Source organism: Oncorhynchus clarkii, chromosome 28, assembly GCF_045791955.1.
Source record: "Oncorhynchus clarkii lewisi isolate Uvic-CL-2024 chromosome 28, UVic_Ocla_1.0, whole genome shotgun sequence".
Lineage (NCBI taxonomy): Eukaryota > Metazoa > Chordata > Actinopteri > Salmoniformes > Salmonidae > Oncorhynchus > Oncorhynchus clarkii.
The window spans coordinates 10400876-10418985 of NC_092174.1; the positions used below are offsets into that span (position 1 = coordinate 10400876).

General features: G+C 41.6%; 1 protein-coding gene across 1 annotated transcript; it reads right to left on the reverse strand.

Moving 5' to 3' along the window:
* Nucleotides 1-1459: 1459 nt before the first annotated feature.
* On the reverse strand, nucleotides 1460-11416 carry LOC139386557 (bcl-2-related ovarian killer protein homolog A-like). Its single transcript, XM_071132205.1, has 5 exons — nucleotides 11029-11416; nucleotides 9063-9374; nucleotides 8205-8333; nucleotides 3371-3534; nucleotides 1460-2692 (listed from the first exon to the last, which is right to left on the reverse strand). Exons 2-5 carry the CDS (start codon nucleotides 9268-9270, stop codon nucleotides 2567-2569), a joined length of 627 nt encoding a protein of 208 aa, XP_070988306.1. The 5' UTR covers nucleotides 9271-9374; nucleotides 11029-11416; the 3' UTR covers nucleotides 1460-2566.
* Nucleotides 11417-18110: the final 6694 nt, after the last annotated feature.

Sequence of the window (18110 nt, forward strand, 5' to 3'; positions counted from 1 at the left end):
GAATGCAGTGTGTAGCCTTTTGTGTAATTCCTTGCTCTGATGAGTTTCTGATTTCCGCCATGGTATGCTTCCTGTGTTTTTATGCCATGAATTTTATGCACAAGTGCATCATCTGCCTTTTACAAAGGGCAACCCTGATTAGAGTATCCCTTTACGCACATTCTTTGTATGCATTCCTGTGCACAATTTTCCATGTTGCATTTATTTGTCATTTTTCTCATGTTGCCTCTATACGCTGATGTGATACTGTTGCAGGTGTTTTTCATATAGTTTACTTGTCATGTGACATTTACCTGTCCCCACCTCTATTTCGAGAGACACGTCAGCTTCCGTCCACAACGCTGCCTGACGAAGACTCTAGTAGACAAAACGCGTTGCAGTTGTGCGTCCTGATACTCGGCTGACTGTTCCCATATTTATTATTTTGTAAATATATTATGTTAATAGTTCACGGCTGCCTACTCGTCTTCTTTCTACAAAATAATATGAAATGCTCTAAGACCAGGTTGGCTCGTGATGTTAAATTGCAGGTTCAGATGCTCCGATCTCAATACAATTTGGAGAACAGTCGAGAAAATAACACACTGACTACACAATGGACTAATTAGAATTACGAAAGCAGTACTATTCAATGTGTGTGAGATAAGAGGATCAAATGCATGTGTCTCATGGGGAGTGCGTGAGAGTAACATTTGAAGAAAAAAAACAATGTATCACCGAAACGGGTGATGTTTTTTCTACAAATAATTTGTAATGTTTTGTATGAGTTCAGTATGAAGCACTTAATTTAATGCTACCATAAACCAGGTTGTGTCCTTCCCACAAAGGCTGTATTGAACCCAAATGGATCTGTTGAATAAAAACAAATGAAACTCCTTGATGGCGCCGACAGAGATGTTCGCCTCGCTTCAGGTCCTTAGAAAACTAGGCAGTTATTTGTTTTTATATGTATTATTTCGTACATTGTTTACAAGCATTTCGCTACACTTGCATTAACATCTGCTAACCATCTGTATGTGACCAATACAATTTGATTGATTTGAACAATTAAAATGATCTAATTGTGATGATTTTGCTCCGCTGTTTACAACACCATTATCTCGATGGTGTTACGTTTATTTTGCATATAAAAGCTCAATATTAAAGGCCCAGTGTAGTCACGAATTAGAGTTCACTGTGCGTTATATATATATATTTTGACACGGAGGTTGGAATAACACTGTGAAATTGTGAAAATTATGATAATGCACTTTTTTAGTGTAAGAGCTGTTTGAAAAGACTGCCTGAAATGTCAGCCTGTTTTGGAGGGATGGAGTTTTGGCCTGCCTGGTAACGTCACCATAAATAAATCAAAGTTACAAACCTCTCTGCCAATAACAACTAGTTTTCCCCTCCCCACTCAGACCACTACCAGACAGCAACATTTTTGCTTGAGGAATTGCTCTTTGCTAAGAAGCTGTTTCATTTGGACAATTTTAATTGAAAATAATCACAATAAGGTACTAAATTGTTATCCATAAATTATTTGATATTGAGATAAAAAATTGCTGCATTGGACCTTTAAGTAAATATTGCAAGTGACCACAGAAAAGATGCTGTAAAGAGATACAGATTCAATCATCATCATCATCATTACAGTTTCCCAATAAAATACATTAGTTAAAGATAGTATTTAAAAAGTCTCAAAGAAATAGAATAGGCATCATTCTGTCTTTTGTACTCAATGGTACATATTGAGGGGTACAACTGGGGTGTACTCATTAGTGCACACTGTAGCAAAACATTTTGCAACAAAAGTGTTTCTTATTGGACAAAATGCAAGGTAGATCCCTCCCCGTTTCTGCTCGTTTGCTTCCTAGTGAATGCACCCCTGAGATCAACAGCACTGTACAGTTTGGACAAAGCCTGGATAGACTGTTGCATCCCATCACAACAAATTAGTTACTCATCATACATTTCATATGTCCTTCACAGGGGTGCAGCAAAAAGCATCACATTCTTGTCCATAGAACAGATGCTATCACTTTGTCAATTTTTCAGTGTAAAGTCCCAGATGATATTCTTGAGTTATCATCAGACTGGATCTTACTTCAGAGATTTGAGCACCTACCACAGTACACATACTCACTGCAACACGGTAGCGGAAACTATATTACAACACTGAAAGATACATGGTTTTGTACAAGTACTTTGAGCAAAAGTTGATCATCGGAACTGAAGATATGTGTATATGAAATTGACTGTGACTACACTTTGTATAATCTCTCATGGCCGGGAAGTGAAAACGTACGCGAGAATTTTACTTCCGGGTAACTGGGATTACTCTTCGGAAGAAGAGCAGTCATTGTTGATTAAATTGATGATGATTATACAAAATGTGATACTGTGACTTGCACTCTGCACGAAGGAGAGTCACTGTTTAGATGGCCATCACCAATCTTAACAAAATGTGTTCCGTCAAAAAGTTAGAGGATGTCTGCTGTCTAGTTCATCTGAAGCACAGAGCCTTCAAATTCAAGGACTTGGAGCTCTTGGCCTTTCAACCACAGTTCCTCTCCCAATTCCTTCATGGCTCCTTCATAATGTAGATGTACAGTGTTGACAGAAAGTGCTTGCAGGATTCGGCAACGGGAGACAGCCAATGGGTCTGAGGAACGGCATCTAACTTCACCACACATTTCTTAATGTCGGTCTGGAAAAAGACAAAGAGGTCACGTTGGAAAGGTCACAGTTAGAAACTTTCAGGAAACACTTATCATTATTTCCTAAATGCCTTGTGTCCTCTAGCCTTTCTTCCTTCTCAAAAACACATTAGAGGAGAAGGTCAGAGGGAAGGACAAAATGTTTTTTTGGAGAAGGAGGATGTAAGGAATCAATGTTCCTTCAATTGAGAAGAAAACAAAAATCGTTGGTTATATGTTGCCCATGTGCTTCCCCTGGGAACCAGTAGAGGGCAGCATAGGGAAACTACTCACATCAGTGTAATTCAAAAAACGACATGGAGGCAGAGAGGAAGAGGCGAAGCGAAAGGTTTCACTCTCTCCAAACTGTCCAAAATTAGCCATATGGGCTTATGGGCTAATTTTGGACCTAAGCTTGTCCCCTGCCTTCCCGCATTTGGGACAACGACATCCCATTTTTAGGCGGAGACATGAGCATCTCGTCATTATATACAGAGAGGGAGGACACTAGCTGTTGCCATTGGTGTCGGCTAATGGGGATCCTAATAAGTCAAATCAAAATCCAGAATGCGGATTTAATCATCTTCCTTTTACTTAAGCCACAACTATGTGGTAGTTACAAAAACAAAAAAAAACTGTCCCTTGGTCAGCAACAACAGTCCAGCAACAACAACAGTCCAGTCACTCACCCATCCTCCACGTTTCTTCAGCCAAGGGGCCAGGTTCTTACGGACAAACTGACCCAGACTGTCCACTATGGTTTGGACCGTAGCAGGCTGGTTCTGACGTACACAGTCCACCGCCAGAGCACCGGCCACGGCATACATAGATACTACCTTACCCCATGTGATGCCTACGGACAGGAGAGAGAGAATCACAGATTAGTTGGCTGATTGTGGTGTAGGGGATCTTGATGCTTCATTCTTTTTTATTGCAATACTAAAGCATTAATGAAAAGTACTTAGCTAATATCAAAACAGTAGACTCCTAATAAGTGTGCATTGTAGTTAACCAGTCCCAATTCAAAAAATTATTTGTGACTCGTTTCAGGAAACTAGGCATATGCGTCACTACTTCACAGGAGAGGCATGTGAACGTAAACATGTGTTTTTTCGGCAGAAATGCCTTCTGGAACATGTGAACTTTCATGTGACTTAATAACAAACTTGTATCGCAACTGTAAATACAAATCAAATTGTTAAATTGCGAGTCTAGTTATAGTTTAGCTACGGAAAAATACAGGAACCTTCCCGCTAGCCATGATTGGCTTAGATAAGGGATTGGCTGGACATGCCGAGAGAGGAGTTCGGATTGGTCTGCCGTGTACATTGCATTCGGGAAAGTATTCAGACCCCTTAACTTTTTCCAAATGTTGTTATGTTACAGCCATATTGAAAAATGTATTAAATAGTTTTAGAAATAGAGGTGGGGATCAGGTAAATGTCACATGACACGTAAATAAATGTGTAAACACATGTACAACAGTATCACATCAGCGTATAGAGGCAACATGTGAAATAATATGAAAAATAAATGCAACATGAAAAATAGTGCACAGGAATGTATACAAAGACTGTGCATAAAGGGATACTCTGTCAGAGTTGTATGCGTAAAAGACAGATTATGTGCTGGTGCGTAAAATATCACACCCTGGCGGTAAGCAGAAACTCAGCAGGGCAAGGAATTACACAAAAGGCTATACAGTGCATTCGGAAAGTATTCACACCCATTGACTTCTTCCCACATTTTGATTCTGGATCGGCACCTGGGACAGGGTTTGACACCACCATCAGCAAAATCACCAAATTATAGAATTTCTTGTGGAAGAATGGTGTTGCATTCCCCGAATAGAATTCCAGACACTAGTAGAATCTATGCCAAGGGGCATTGAAGCTGCTCTGGCAGCCAGACACCCAATTAAAGTAACTGCCCAGTGTTTCCAGATTTCTATGAAATACAAGTGAAATAGTTTTCCATCCAGAAAATGGTAACGAAGCATGTTAAAAAGCTGCTTTTCTGTGTTGGAAGGGTGTGTACGTACCCCCAACAACAGAACGGTATGGGCGTATACCAGTCATTAAAAATAATCACGCAAGTAGACCATTGATTGGACAGCTCATCCTCCTCATGAAGTTGAAATCATGTTCTATGAGGAAAGAGCAAGCATTTTTGAAACGGCCGGTTTGAGAAACAAGTTTGAGGTGTTTTTTTTTTTAAATGTCCCCCCCAATTTATGCTTTGGCCACAAACACAAGTATAAAACGAGTCAACAGCATTATTTGGTACGAGTTAACAGAATACGACATTTAAAAAGTGAGACGTGCACTAGGCAGTTACTTTAAGATACGGTTTTGGGGTTCCTTTAGTTTGGCAATTACCTATATCTACATGCTCCAGTTTAGTGCACATATGCAGTCCCAAGACACTACATACTTCAGAAGTCTACTGTACAGTATTAGCCAATAGAGAGAAAGAGCAAGTGATGGTTGCGACCGCATCAGAGCTTCACATCAAAGAGGTCACTTGTTTCCTATTAAAGCCGTTCGGGTGCCACCCTTGTTATGGCTGTGATGCAATAGCGAGGCTAATGGCATTAGCCTCCTTTAAGCCGTTTTGTTTGCCTGAACTGACTGACCTGTGGCTTGGCTCTATAGACTTTGGAGAAGGATTAAATAAGGTAACTCCCTCTGGGACAGGACTGTACTCGCAATGTCTAACTCCCTACAGAGATCTGACCCTGATGTGAGACAACACAGCCCAGAATAGAGAGAAGATTGTCTAGGTATAAGAAGAAGATGGAGGGAAGGGAGAGGAGTGGAAGAGCGAGAAATGGGGCACATTTGGGGGAAGCAAGCTTGGTTGGTGCACTTGGCAGGAAGTGTACAAGAGAAAGCTGCTCTTTCAATGCATCAAATCAAATGTATTTGTCACATACACATGGTTAGCAAATGTTAATGAGAGTGTAGCGAAATGCTTGTGCTTCTAGTTCCGACAATGCAGTAGTAACCAACGAGTAATCTAACCTAACAATTCCAAAACTACTACCTTATACACACAAGTGTAAAGGGTTAAAGAATATGTACATAAAGATATAAATGAGTGATGGTACAGAACGGCATAGGCAAGATGCAGTAGATGGTATCGAGTACAGTATATACATATGAGATGAGTAATGTAGGGTATGTAAACAAAGTGGCGTAGTTTAAAGTGGCTAGTGATACATGTATTACATAAAGATGCAGTAGATGATATAGAGTACAGTATATACATATGAGATGTGTAATGTAGGGTATGTAAACATTATATTAAGTAGCATTGTTTAAAGTGGCTAGTGATATATTTTCCATCAATCTCCATCAATTCCCATTTTTAAAGTGGCTGGAGTTCAGTCAGTGTGTTGGCAGCAGCCACTCAATGTTAGTGGTGGCTGTTTAACAGTCTGATGGCCTTGAGATAGAAGCTGTTTTTCAGTCTCTCGGTCCCTGCTTTGATGCACCTGTATTGACCTCGCCTTCTGGATGATAGCGGGGTGAACAGGCAGTGGCTCGGGTGGTTGTTGTCCTTGATGATCTTTATGGCCTTCCTGTGACATCGGGTGATGTAGGTGTCCTGGAGGGCAGGTAGTTTGCCCCCGGTGATGCGTTGTACAGACTGCACTACCCTCTGGAGAGCCTTACGGTTGTGGGCGGAGCAGTTGCCGTACCAGGCGGTGATACAGCCCGACAGGATGCTCTTGATTGTGCATCTGTAGAAGTTTGTGAGTGCTTTTGGTGACAAGCCACATTTCTTCAGCCTCCTGAGGTATGTCCATTAATATGTTATTAACATATTATATGGGTCATAAAAAATCGAGAATTGTCTCACTACACACATATGTTTCTGCGTCTCACCGGTAGAAAAACAGGCCATCTACATTTCCTGGTTGTAAGCAAACCACAATATCCAGAATTGATAGCGATTTCAGGATGCCTTCAAGGGTGGGAACACAATTGGACAAGGAAGCATGGCTCCCGTCAGGCTGTAATCTTTACAAAGCCAGGGGAAACGAGTCACCCTAGATATCCTTCAACGTCCTGGCAGATAGGAGCGCCGTTAAGTTCAGTGGCTCTGTTGAACAAGGACAACCACATCTACTCATCCTAGTGAGACCGTGCAATTGGCGAAACACAACGGCCACAATAATTGCGACAAAACATGACTCCATTCCATTTTTTGTAGATTAGACAGCAGGCTCAATCAAACGATTGGTTCAACTCTCCCGGCACAATTGTTTATAAATACCGCTCTAGGGCATAATTATGTCTGAAACACCTCTCATCAATCAGAATGATGTAGGGGGGACTGGAAAAAAACACCCTAAATAGTGTCTAGCGGCGAAAAGTGTAGCCAAAGTACTTCCTCATCAAATCTAGAAACCAATTATGTCACATAATGGTGTATTACTGGATGTCGGAACCCTTCATTTCAAGAGTTTTTGAACCATGAATCGTGATCAAACCTGCGACTATGATCCATTACGGTCCATTTGCCTTAGTGCAGCATTTGATTGACATAACATCCTTATTCTCTATTGCAAATCATCACATGTAAAGAATGTCGCTTATCTTTTCAGTCCGATAAATATACAGCTGTTGAACCCCACATCCCTTAAAGGCCAACGTTGCCTGGGTCAGTGGTTTGTTTTCCTCTCTGGAGGAATCCCACGGTGTTCCAAAAATGCCCCTGGTGACGTCAAAACAGTCACAGTTCAGCCAAAATGTTAGCTAGGAAAATGCTTGAAATTGAGGCTATTTTTATCTTTCCAGACATAGAGCCAAGTTTGAGAGACTTATTATTCATGCGGTCCAGGGGACTCATACTGTGCTGTAGCAGTAATTCATGTGTGACATTGAATAACTCTTTATCTTTAATCATGCCAGAGTGGCAAGTCCCGTAGCAGAAACTGTATACTAGTGATGTTTCTGTTAAAGTTTCAACTTGTCAAGTAAACAGACAAAGATGTACAGTGAGATGCATTCACACAGCAGAGACTGTATGTACCAGTGACGGAATAGAACAGTTGTTCCAGACACCCAATGTTCTCGTGTGTAGACGGACAAAGAGAAGACATGGGTATGTGTTTTTTGGTACATGTTCAGAACTCTGTCTTTAGGGAGTACATCCTCTCATATTTATGGTAAATGATGCTACTGGGTGAAAAATGTGTCACAAAAACAATGCTCAACAAAGTGTTGCAAGAAGCAATAGTTTCAAATAACCGGGCATCTTGTAGCCCTGTCTCAAAACACACATTCCTCAAAGCTCATGTAGGATTGCTTGGTCCCCTCTAAGCACAAACACATAGGGTTTAAAAATCAACTTAAGATTTGTTCCCAAACCTTGGGACGAAAGAGTTAATCATGCATGGCAATGGGAAAACGTGGGAAAATTCTGCTACGTGTGCAGATTCTTAAAGGGCTTACGCGACATCAACCTCCTAAATCCATCCCCACAATTGCTGCCCCTTCCCTTGCAGCTGTTCACCTGCAGAAAAGATCTCTGTTGCCACGGCAACAAAGGCATCGGATACCGTGGTCTCCATGGCCACTGAGATGTTGAGCTGTCTCGCCACGTTCCGGTAGACACTGGGCCGCATGCACTCCAGCTCATCACCTAGGAAAACCAGGAAGGACCACAAGGGCTGAACAATTAGAGACAGGGTAGCACTGAGAAAGAACAACAGGTCTATCTACCCAATTAACAACTTCATGACAAAGTGACTTCGTTGAAACAATCATTGAAGCACAGGGGCATTAGGAAAACCAGACTGGTCAGAGAAACTGTCATAGGTCAGTTGTTCCCAATCTTTTGGGCTCTGTGTCCAAGCTTTTAGAGATTTGTTGTAATAATCTTAGTAAACAAATTCATCGTCTCGGCCATAACCCAACCCAAGCTGAACAAATCAGCCAAAGCCCATAACCCACCAGTGTCCAGACAGGTCCTGCACCACCTTTTGGTAAATGTAGATGACCACATTACCTCACTATATTACATTGCTCTTCAAATCTTGCATTTAGGCCTGCCTCACCTGCCTTGGTTAGCCTACTAAACTGAACAATGTCGTAGCTTGAATGCCTTCACCTCGGATTGTCAGACATTTTTTGATACCTATCTCAGTCATGCATGTCAGTCCGCTGCCTGTCCTTAATCTCAAGAAAGAAGCAATATACACGTGGAGGACAAAACCAGTACAGTGTGTCCAATCTATTCAGGGAACATAGGGAATCTCAAGGGAAACACAGCTCCAAAGCACTGACCTATACTGTAAAATGCTAGATTGTGGTGCACATGCAGGATTTTTTTGGTACATTAAGTTTGTAACAGTTTGCAGCAGGTTCTTACCGAGACAGAGAAGCACGGCAGACACCTCACAAAGAGTTGAGTCCACCTGAGTTTTGGACGAGCCCAGCCCATAGATGTTGAGCCTAGAGTGTATGTAGTCCCTACACAGTGCCTTGGACTGGGACACCAGTTCTTTGTCGGACGGGGAATGGTCAAAGGCTTCCATCACCCCGGCTGCAAACACAGAGGAGCGACGAATCACCTCCATCTCCAAAGCAGGATTCTGATCAGGGAAAACCTGATCACTTTGGTGTATCAGTGCCTGAGTGGTTCTTCTCAGCTGGAGCCACTACAATGAACTAAATCTCCAATCTGTTGAAAAAGTCAAATGTTTTGTATTTATCAAAATAAAGATTTGTGAATATATGAAACAATAAAAATGGGTAAAAATGCATGATTTAATATCATACACCACTTTCTTATGCATCTTCAAGTAGGTTGTATGATTCATAAACTTGCCATAGCCCAAATTTAGACACCTTTATTAATTATTTTATGAATAAGACGTGTTCTAAGGGCATTCCATAGCAACAACTTGCGAGATAAGTCATGGTCCAATGACTGTACCAGCTAGCCCGTATTGCGAGGCTGATTAGCTAGACAAACAGGTGTGAAACAGACAGGTGTGCACGCAAAGTGAGATCACAACATGGAATCCATGTTTAGTTTTCATTTGGGGATGGGGTTAGCATCTAAAACCTGGAATTAAAGTTACTGTCCAGTGAAAATCTCACTTAAAAGTTCATATTCTGTTAACTTATACCCAAATAATGTTGTTGACTCATCCTGTAGGCTACTCATGTGGCCAAAGCATAATTAAAAAAATAATAAAAAACTTCAAAAACCTCACCTCTAACATGTATCTCAAACATACATTCATACAGTTTCTTGACTGTGTCCAGCTCGCGAATAATCACCTAAATGAAATCTAGACATTCAAGTAGCATCGAGAATTCAAAAAACAATGGAGAGAGGACTACATTTTTTTTGCAAATTTAGACAGCAAGGAAATTATAACCAATTTTCAGTGAGGCTCGTTGAAGACCAAATGCAGCCCTCTTGGCAAAATTTGTTTGGAACCCCTGGCCTAGCCCATTATTGGAATAAAGGACTTAACTTGTTTTGTTTAAAGGGCGAATTACCCCTGGAAGCCAAAACAGCCACATTCTCCAACTAAACTAGAATCCATTCCCAATTGCAGTATGGTTCTAGAAACATAATCCCTCTACTTTCATATCACATCAAAATAATTTCACAAATGCAAAATACACACTTATTGTGTACACTGTTTAAACCGGTTTTAACATAGTTGCAGCTTACATTGTTTTTCAGTGACAAAACGTTTGTAGCATCCGTCTTCCGTTCACACATGTTTGGAGACAGATATCTAATTATCACAGGTAGTCCATTATGTCTTCCATAAACAAGCCCTGTAACGTGGAAATATGGCCATGTGGGAATCCTATAAAATGTATGTGTCAATTTAACCTTGTATTTTGAAAATAATTTATTGCTGATATGGAATAAGGTCCTTATTCTTCCAAAACCGTACCACAAGCGATTTATGTTCATGTTCAGACCAAGCGTTGCAGCTCTTTTAACAAAACTCCCTCCTACAGAAGACGCTTTCATCCAAAAACTCTTATTTAAAGGAGAGTCATGATCAAGGTCTACCCCAGGGCATGAGACAATATTATTATTATACGCCTACGATTATTTAATATCCCTACGTGTATAAGAAACGTATACATGTGTCACAAGCTATATTAACCGCACAATTAGCTTAGAGCATTTCCCATCATTTATTTTACTACGAAAATATACCAATGTATGTAGGCCGTTAAACATATATGCATCGCTTAGAATTACGGTGAAATAGCATTTTCTTCTTCGTTACTCATTCATTCTCAATCACACCTTTTAACCTGGGTATTTATTATAAGTAACGAGGATAGAGTGAACTCACCTGACACCTGCTGAAAGACACGCATCACGGGGAATTCAACGACGACTTTTTGATTGGATTCAAATCATTCCTCAGGTGCCAAGCTAAGACAAGTCCTCTCGGATACGATGTTCAAATTCTAATTCCTGTCTGCATTACCGTCGTCACAATCTAATCAAACAACCCCATCTCAACGGGGATATAATTTATGGAATTCCTTGTCTTGCACTCGCAACCTTCTACAATTAAAACCTAACGCTTTGGCAAACTGCAGATAAGCCCCGCGATTAATGTAGCTACTAGCCCGTAAAGACCAAATTCATTGAACAAGTTTAAGGTAAAACCAGCTCTTCAATTTCCTTCTTTCTGTGGCAAACGATTTGATTTGTGCGGAGGAGACGGGAAGCGCAGAGTACGTATTTTGAACCACTCTCTGCGTAGCGCAGCGGTCCTTGGCCACAGTCATAAACTTTATAAACGGAGCATGTATTTGTGTCTGCTTTAACATAATAACCATGAAAATTCATTCATATTCATATAATTAGTTGTATCATATGTCTTGGTTATCTGAATGAATCGCATTCTAAATTGTATTTAAATAAAGACCTAACAAATAGGCTAGCCTGCAACTCAGTAAAATAACGATCGCATAGGCCTACTGGGTATAATCCATTTATAAGGGTATTGATTGAACACCAGTGGTACTGTTACCATTGTTTAGTCTACCTATAGCGGAAAAAACACCATGTATTATCTCTATATTTAACTCATCCCAAAGACAAAGGGGCCAGGAGTGGCGCATTTTTAATCCCAATGGGTTAAAAGGATTAGAAATAGAAACCAGCTCCTTAGTCCTTACACGCAAACATGCTCTCCACATTCCAAATGTAGACCATAACAATAAACAGTGTTGGGGAAGCTACTAAGACAATTTACTTTACGAAGATTATGCCAATTACTTCTTACTGGAAGAAGTGAAGATACACTAAATCTACACTTAAGAAAAATATGGTTTCCTTAAAACTCAATTTACTTTGTAAAAGTAGTTCATTGCATCAACACTACTTAGTGGGAAAAGTATCATATCTAAATATATAATGTCAGACTACAAATTGCAAGAACAGATCATTTTGGAGTCAGATGTTAACAGAATGTGTCATTTCACCTATTAAACACAAAATCTACGTTTCAAGTGAGAATTAGGCAGGTCTGATGCTAAAAAATGGAAATAAATTATTGCCTACTTCACCCATATTTAATTTTCTTTCTGCAAAAAACGTTGTGTGTAGTTCCAGTAGTTAGCTACACCTCTACATGTCAAAAATTACATTGAGTTAAATTGAGTTCAACAACCACCAAGTTACTACAAAATGTAGGTAGATTACTAGTTGAAATACATGAAGTTCACTACTCCCCAACAATGACAATTAAACATGACTTTATTACTTAAGATGAATGAATTGATTTACATAAGGATAATGATTTCATTTGGAAAGGTATGTGTGGTGGGGTTCAGTAATGTAATATGTAGTATTTCAAAGGTACTACATAAATACTAATCATACATGAATCCAAACCACTTCCTTCAATGGAAATAGATGAAAAGCTCCTGTGTGTGTGTGTGTGTGTGTGTGTGTGTGTGTGTGTGTGTGTGTGTGTGTGTGTGTGTGTGTGTGTGTGTGTGTGTGTGTGTGTGTGTGTGTGTGTGTGTGTGTGTGTGACTGCACTTCCACTTTTCACCACCCATCTCTGCTTTTCAGTCTCATAAAAAGCAGATTGTTGGAAATCCCTCCAGGTCATCTGTCATCATGCCCTGTGCCTGGTACAGGGAAAACACTTTGGCTAGGCAGTAGATACATTTTCCTGACACTCCAGGAAAGCTGATATTTATGTCTGGGCTGTTGGGGCCTTGTTTCAGTGGCTGGTGGCAAAACCTGCTCAGACAGCCTGAGGGATGCTGCTCTGAGGATTTTCTCTTTCCTCTTTCCTCTGTTTGCGCCTTCCTCACGGCCCCCTTTTAACTGCTGATCTCTTTCACCATCCTCTCGACTGCAACCTGTGGCAGAGGGGCATCCTGGGGAGGACACACCCCTGGTGAGTTTACTGGAGCAGGTGCCTGGGGTGTGACTGGAACAGTGACCGTTTCACTCTCTGCAGTAAGACGCTGCCACCGCTCCTGTGTGTCCAGGAGCTTCTCTGGGCTGGTGTTAAGAGCAGAGCTGATGTTCTTATGCTTGGCCAGATGTTTCACATGCCTGGAGATATGCTGCCTTGCGGTAGGGTGCAGGATGCTGTTTGGGTCATTGCATGTACTCTGCACTAGGGCAGCATCATCCCCATCCACCTGCTTCAGGATTCAGGCTGTCTTTCTCACCATGGTGCTTGGCCAGGACCCCATCAATGGCTGTTCTCATGGGCTCTTTCCATCGACCGTGGTCCAAGACAAAAACGTGACCTCCTGTCTTGATGGGCCTTGTGCTGGCAACACGGTAAGAAGCTGACTGGGGCAGTGGTAGTGTTGCTAGCAGAGGTGTGCATGGCAGATCTGAATGAGAGGCACAATACTCTTTTAATAACAAAGCGTTGACTATACACAAACCTAAACCGTGTGTGTTTGTGTGTGGAAATGAACCCTGATGACATTCCTGAATAGCGTACCATCTAAATCGCTGTGATATACAGTGCCTTGCGAAAGTATTCGGCCCCCTTGAACTTTGCGACCTTTTGCCACATTTCAGGCTTCAAACATAAAGATATAAAACTGTATTTTTTTGTGAAGAATCAACAACAAGTGGGACACAATCATGAAGTGGAACGACATTTATTGGATATTTCAAACTTGTTTAACAAATCAAAAACTGAAAAATTGGGCGTGCAAAATTATTCAGCCCCTTTACTTTCAGTGCAGCAAACTCTCTCCAGAAGTTCAGTGAGGATCTCTGAATGATCCAATGTTGACCTAAATGACTAAGGATGATAAATACAATCCACCTGTGTGTAATCAAGTCTCCGTATAAATGCACCTGCACTGTGATAGTCTCAGAGGTCCGTTAAAAGCGCAGAGAGCATCATGAAGAACAAGGAACACACCAGGCAGGTCCAAGATACTGTTGTGAAGAAGCTTAAAGCCGTATTTGGATACAAAAAGATTTCCCAAGCTTTAAACATCCCAAGGAGCACTGTGCAAGCGATAATATTGAAATGGAAGGAGTATCAGACCACTGCAAATCTACCAAGACCTGGCCGTCCCTCTAAACTTTCAGCTCATACAAGGAGAAGACTGATCAGAGATGCAGCCAAGAGGCCCATGGTCACTCTGGATGAACTGCAGAGATCTACAGCTGAGGTGGGAGACTCTGTCCATAGGACAACAATCAGTCGTATATTGCACAAATCTGGCCTTTACGGAAGAGTGGCAAGAAGAAAGCCATTTCTTAAAGATATCCATAAAAAGTGTTGTTTAAAGTTTGCCACAAGCCACCTGGGAGACACACCAAACATGTGGAAGAAGGTGCTCTGGTCAGATGAAACCAAAATTGAACTTTTTGGCAACAATGCAAAACGTTATGTTTGGCGTAAAAGCAACAGGGTGATGAGCTGTGAACACACCATCCCCACTGTCAAACATGGTGGTGGCAGCATCATGGTTTGGGCCTGCTTTTCTTCAGCAGGGACAGGGAAGATGGTTAAACTTGATGGGAAGATGGATGGAGCCAAATACAGGACCATTCTGGAAGAAAACCTGATGGAGTCTGCAAAAGACCTGAGACTGGGACGGAGATTTGTCTTCCAACAAGACAATGATCCAAAACATAAAGCAAAATCTACAATGGAATGGTTCAAAAATAAACATATCCAGGTGTTAGAATGGCCAAGTCAAAGTCCAGACCTGAATCCAATCGAGAATCTGTGGAAAGAACTGAAAACTGCTGTTCACAAATGCTCTCCATCCAACCTCACTGAGCTCGAGCTGTTTTGCAAGGAGGAATGGGAAAAAATGTCAGTCTCTCGATGTGCAAAACTGATAGAGACATACCCCAAGCGACTTACAGCTGTAATCGCAGCAAAAGGTGGCGCTACAAAGTATTAACTTAAGGGGGCTGAATAATTTTGCACGCCCAATTTTTCAGTTTTTGATTTGTTTAAAAAGTTTGAAATATCCAATAAATGTCGTTCCACTTCATGATTGTGTCCCACTTGTTGTTGATTCTTCACAAAAAAATACAGTTTTATATCTTTATGTTTGAAGCCTGAAATGTGGCAAAAGGTCGCAAAGTTCAAGGGTCCGAATACTTTCGCAAGGCACTGTATCTTTTCAATAACAAAAAATATATTTTTTACAGCTGTGGACCAAAACTGGTTTTGGTCTACCAGCTTCAAACAGTGGTTTTGGTCCACCAGGTTCAAACAGTGGTTTTGGTCCACCAGGTTCAAACAGTGGTTTTGGTCCACCAGGTTCAAACAGTGGTTTTGGTCCACCAGGTTCAAACAGTGGTTTTGGTCCACCAGGTTCAAACAGTGGTTTTGGTCCACCAGGTTCAAACAGTTGTTTTGGTCCACCAGGTTCAAACAGTGGTTTTGGTCCACCAGGTTCAAACAGTGGTTTTGGTCCACCAGGTTCAAACAGTGGTTTTGGTCCACCAGGTTCAAACAGTGGTTTTGTTCCACCAGCTTCAAACAGTGGTTTTGGTCCACCAGGTTCAAACAGTGGTTTTGGTCCACCAGCTTCAAACAGCTGTAAAAACAATATTTTTGGTTATTGAAAATCTATTTCACAGCATTTTAGATGGTACAATGATTCCACACACTATTCAGTGCTTGTCTTCTCACATAAACTGAAATTGAGCAAATCCTGTAGAATTTTTGCAACCATGAAATGACAGAGCGATTTCCACTAGATAACACAGATACTTTTATTATTACATGTTTTACATTTATATTATTTCTCAACAGTAGATTCCTTCACTGGTTTTCTTTGCATTTGTTTTTTTTCTCCCTTCACTTTGGTCTACTTTTATTATTATTCTATATTTTATTATTACTTTGCTATTGTTTCTCTATTTTCTTTCTCTCTGCATTGTTGGTAAGGGCCCGTGTGTAAGCGTTTCACTGTTAGTGTTGTTGTTGTTTACAAAGCATGTGATGAATACAATTGGATTTGATTCCCGAGACGGAACAAAGGAATGAGTAGTGTTGGTGGGGAGAAAAACAAATGGTTTCAATTGTGGGCGTGTCCATGTGGCTGGGGATCAGAAGTAACTGGTGCGAGAGAGACAGGTTGAGGTTGCCAAGGTCCGAGTAGAACAGAAGGTGAGTAGAGGATGATGGTTCAAGCGTGGTTACTAGGCCTAGGCCAATACAGAGTGGTAGGAATTTGTGCTTCAATAAGGTTGCCTTCTTAGCATACATTGTCAATCATAGAAAATATATGTTGTGATAGCAGCTGCGGATAAGTACTTGGGTGTTTGAGAGTTACAAGGTGTATTGAATAAAAGAGTCCCTTCCTCCCTGGTGTAGGCCTGGCCTGGTGTAGGGTCAGTTAGGGTTAAAGTAGTGTAATGGGGTGTTTCATTTTTTTAAATTATGAAATAGTGGTATATAAGTGTAGGGTTAGTTGGTGGTATGTAATATGTAATAAGTAGTATGTAGTATGTAATAAGTCTAGGGTTAGTTGGTGGTATGTAATAGCGGTGTAGTGTAGGGTTAGTTGGTGGTGCAATTTTTTTCCTTTCCCCCTTACTTTTTTTTTTGTGCATCACTAAATCTAATGTGATCGACCACACACTACTGCAGAGTAGATGACGTCATGCACAAACAAAATGTGCGAACGCCATGATACCAAAGAAGAAGACCTTATGGAGAAAGATGTCAGGTGCTCAACCGCAGGTGAGTTCCAGAAAGGTATGATTACACCTCGTAGGATTGGGGGGGTTCAAATATAGAGGACGGGGACGGGAGGTTGATAGGTGTCAAGTACAAAAATTTAAAAACGTATTTCAGTAGCTAATGAGGAAGGACTTGTGGAAGAAAGTGGAAAAGTTGAAGAAACAAAGGGGGAAAAAACCTAGAAAAAGAGAGGAGTGCTACAGCAGTTCGAAAGGTGAAACTGACAAGGAAGAAGATGGGGGAAAGGTCGAGGGTACAAGTTAAACCTTTGGGAAAGAGAAGATTTTGGGTGTCAAGTAGAAAATTGAAAACCATACTTCAGTAGCTCAGAACGTGAAACTGATGAGAGTGACATGGAGTTTGAAAGAACTGAAGAGAGAAAGGACGACGTTTTAAAAAATTAAGGAGCGGATTCGGTGCTACAAGGAGCAGAGTTTGATGTGTGTCATGCCTGCTCCCACTCTCCCTCTCTTGCGCTCGAGGTGCTAATTAAACGTTCACTCCCTGTACTTCCTTCTTGACTCCAGCGTCGACCCTTGCAGAAGCATCATGGAGTTTTGGTTGGTGACGTGGAGTCTGGGTGCTATTGCCGAGGGAACCGGAGGTGCCTCAGCTAGCTCGTTGGGCATCCACGCCGTAGCTGGCTCGAGAGGTCGTCTTGCCTAGGTGGGCTCGGCATGCGCCCACCCCAAGTCATGCTTCAGCCGGCCATCAGGCTCCCGCGCCTCAGCAGGTTCGTCGGATTCCCACACCTCAGCGGGATCACTGGGCTCTCACGCCTCAGCCACATTGTCAGGCTCCCACACCTGAGCCGTCTCGCTAGCCTCCCACGCCTCTGCCGGTTCATCGGCCTTCTACGCTCCAGCCGGCTTCTCCAGCGCCCATGCCGTGGCCGGTCTGTCAGGCTCGCCCAGGTGGGACACCGGGTGGCACCCCTAGAGGGTGGGGGGAGGGGGTACTGTCAACCATGCTCCCACTCTCTACTTCGCCAGGCTGCCCTTCATTACGCACACCTGTCACCATCATTACGCACAACAATCTTTAGACAAGGTTTCAGGCTAGCTACTTTTCCTTTGCTAGCCAGCCAACTAAATCTATCACACAATCACATCAAGCAGCTGATATGACAGAAAAGGTATCTACATTTTTGTTGGTTTTACCTTGGATTAAATTGCCATTTCTTTGGATATATCCATTACAATGACCCTGATAAATGA

What these genes read in the sequence shown, in the direction of transcription:
- LOC139386557 (XM_071132205.1), bottom strand. Translation starts at nt 9,270, where the DNA reads ATGGAGGTGATTCGTCGCTCCTCTGTGTTTGCAGCCGGGGTGATGGAA. An exon ending in TGCCGTGCTTCTCTGTCTCG is followed by an intron (nt 8,334 to 9,062) that starts GTAAGAACCTGC and finishes TGGTTTTCCTAG; the next exon opens with GTGATGAGCTGGAGTGCATG. An exon ending in TGAAGAAACGTGGAGGATGG is followed by an intron (nt 2,693 to 3,370) that starts GTGAGTGACTGG and finishes GTCTTTTTCCAG; the next exon opens with ACCGACATTAAGAAATGTGT.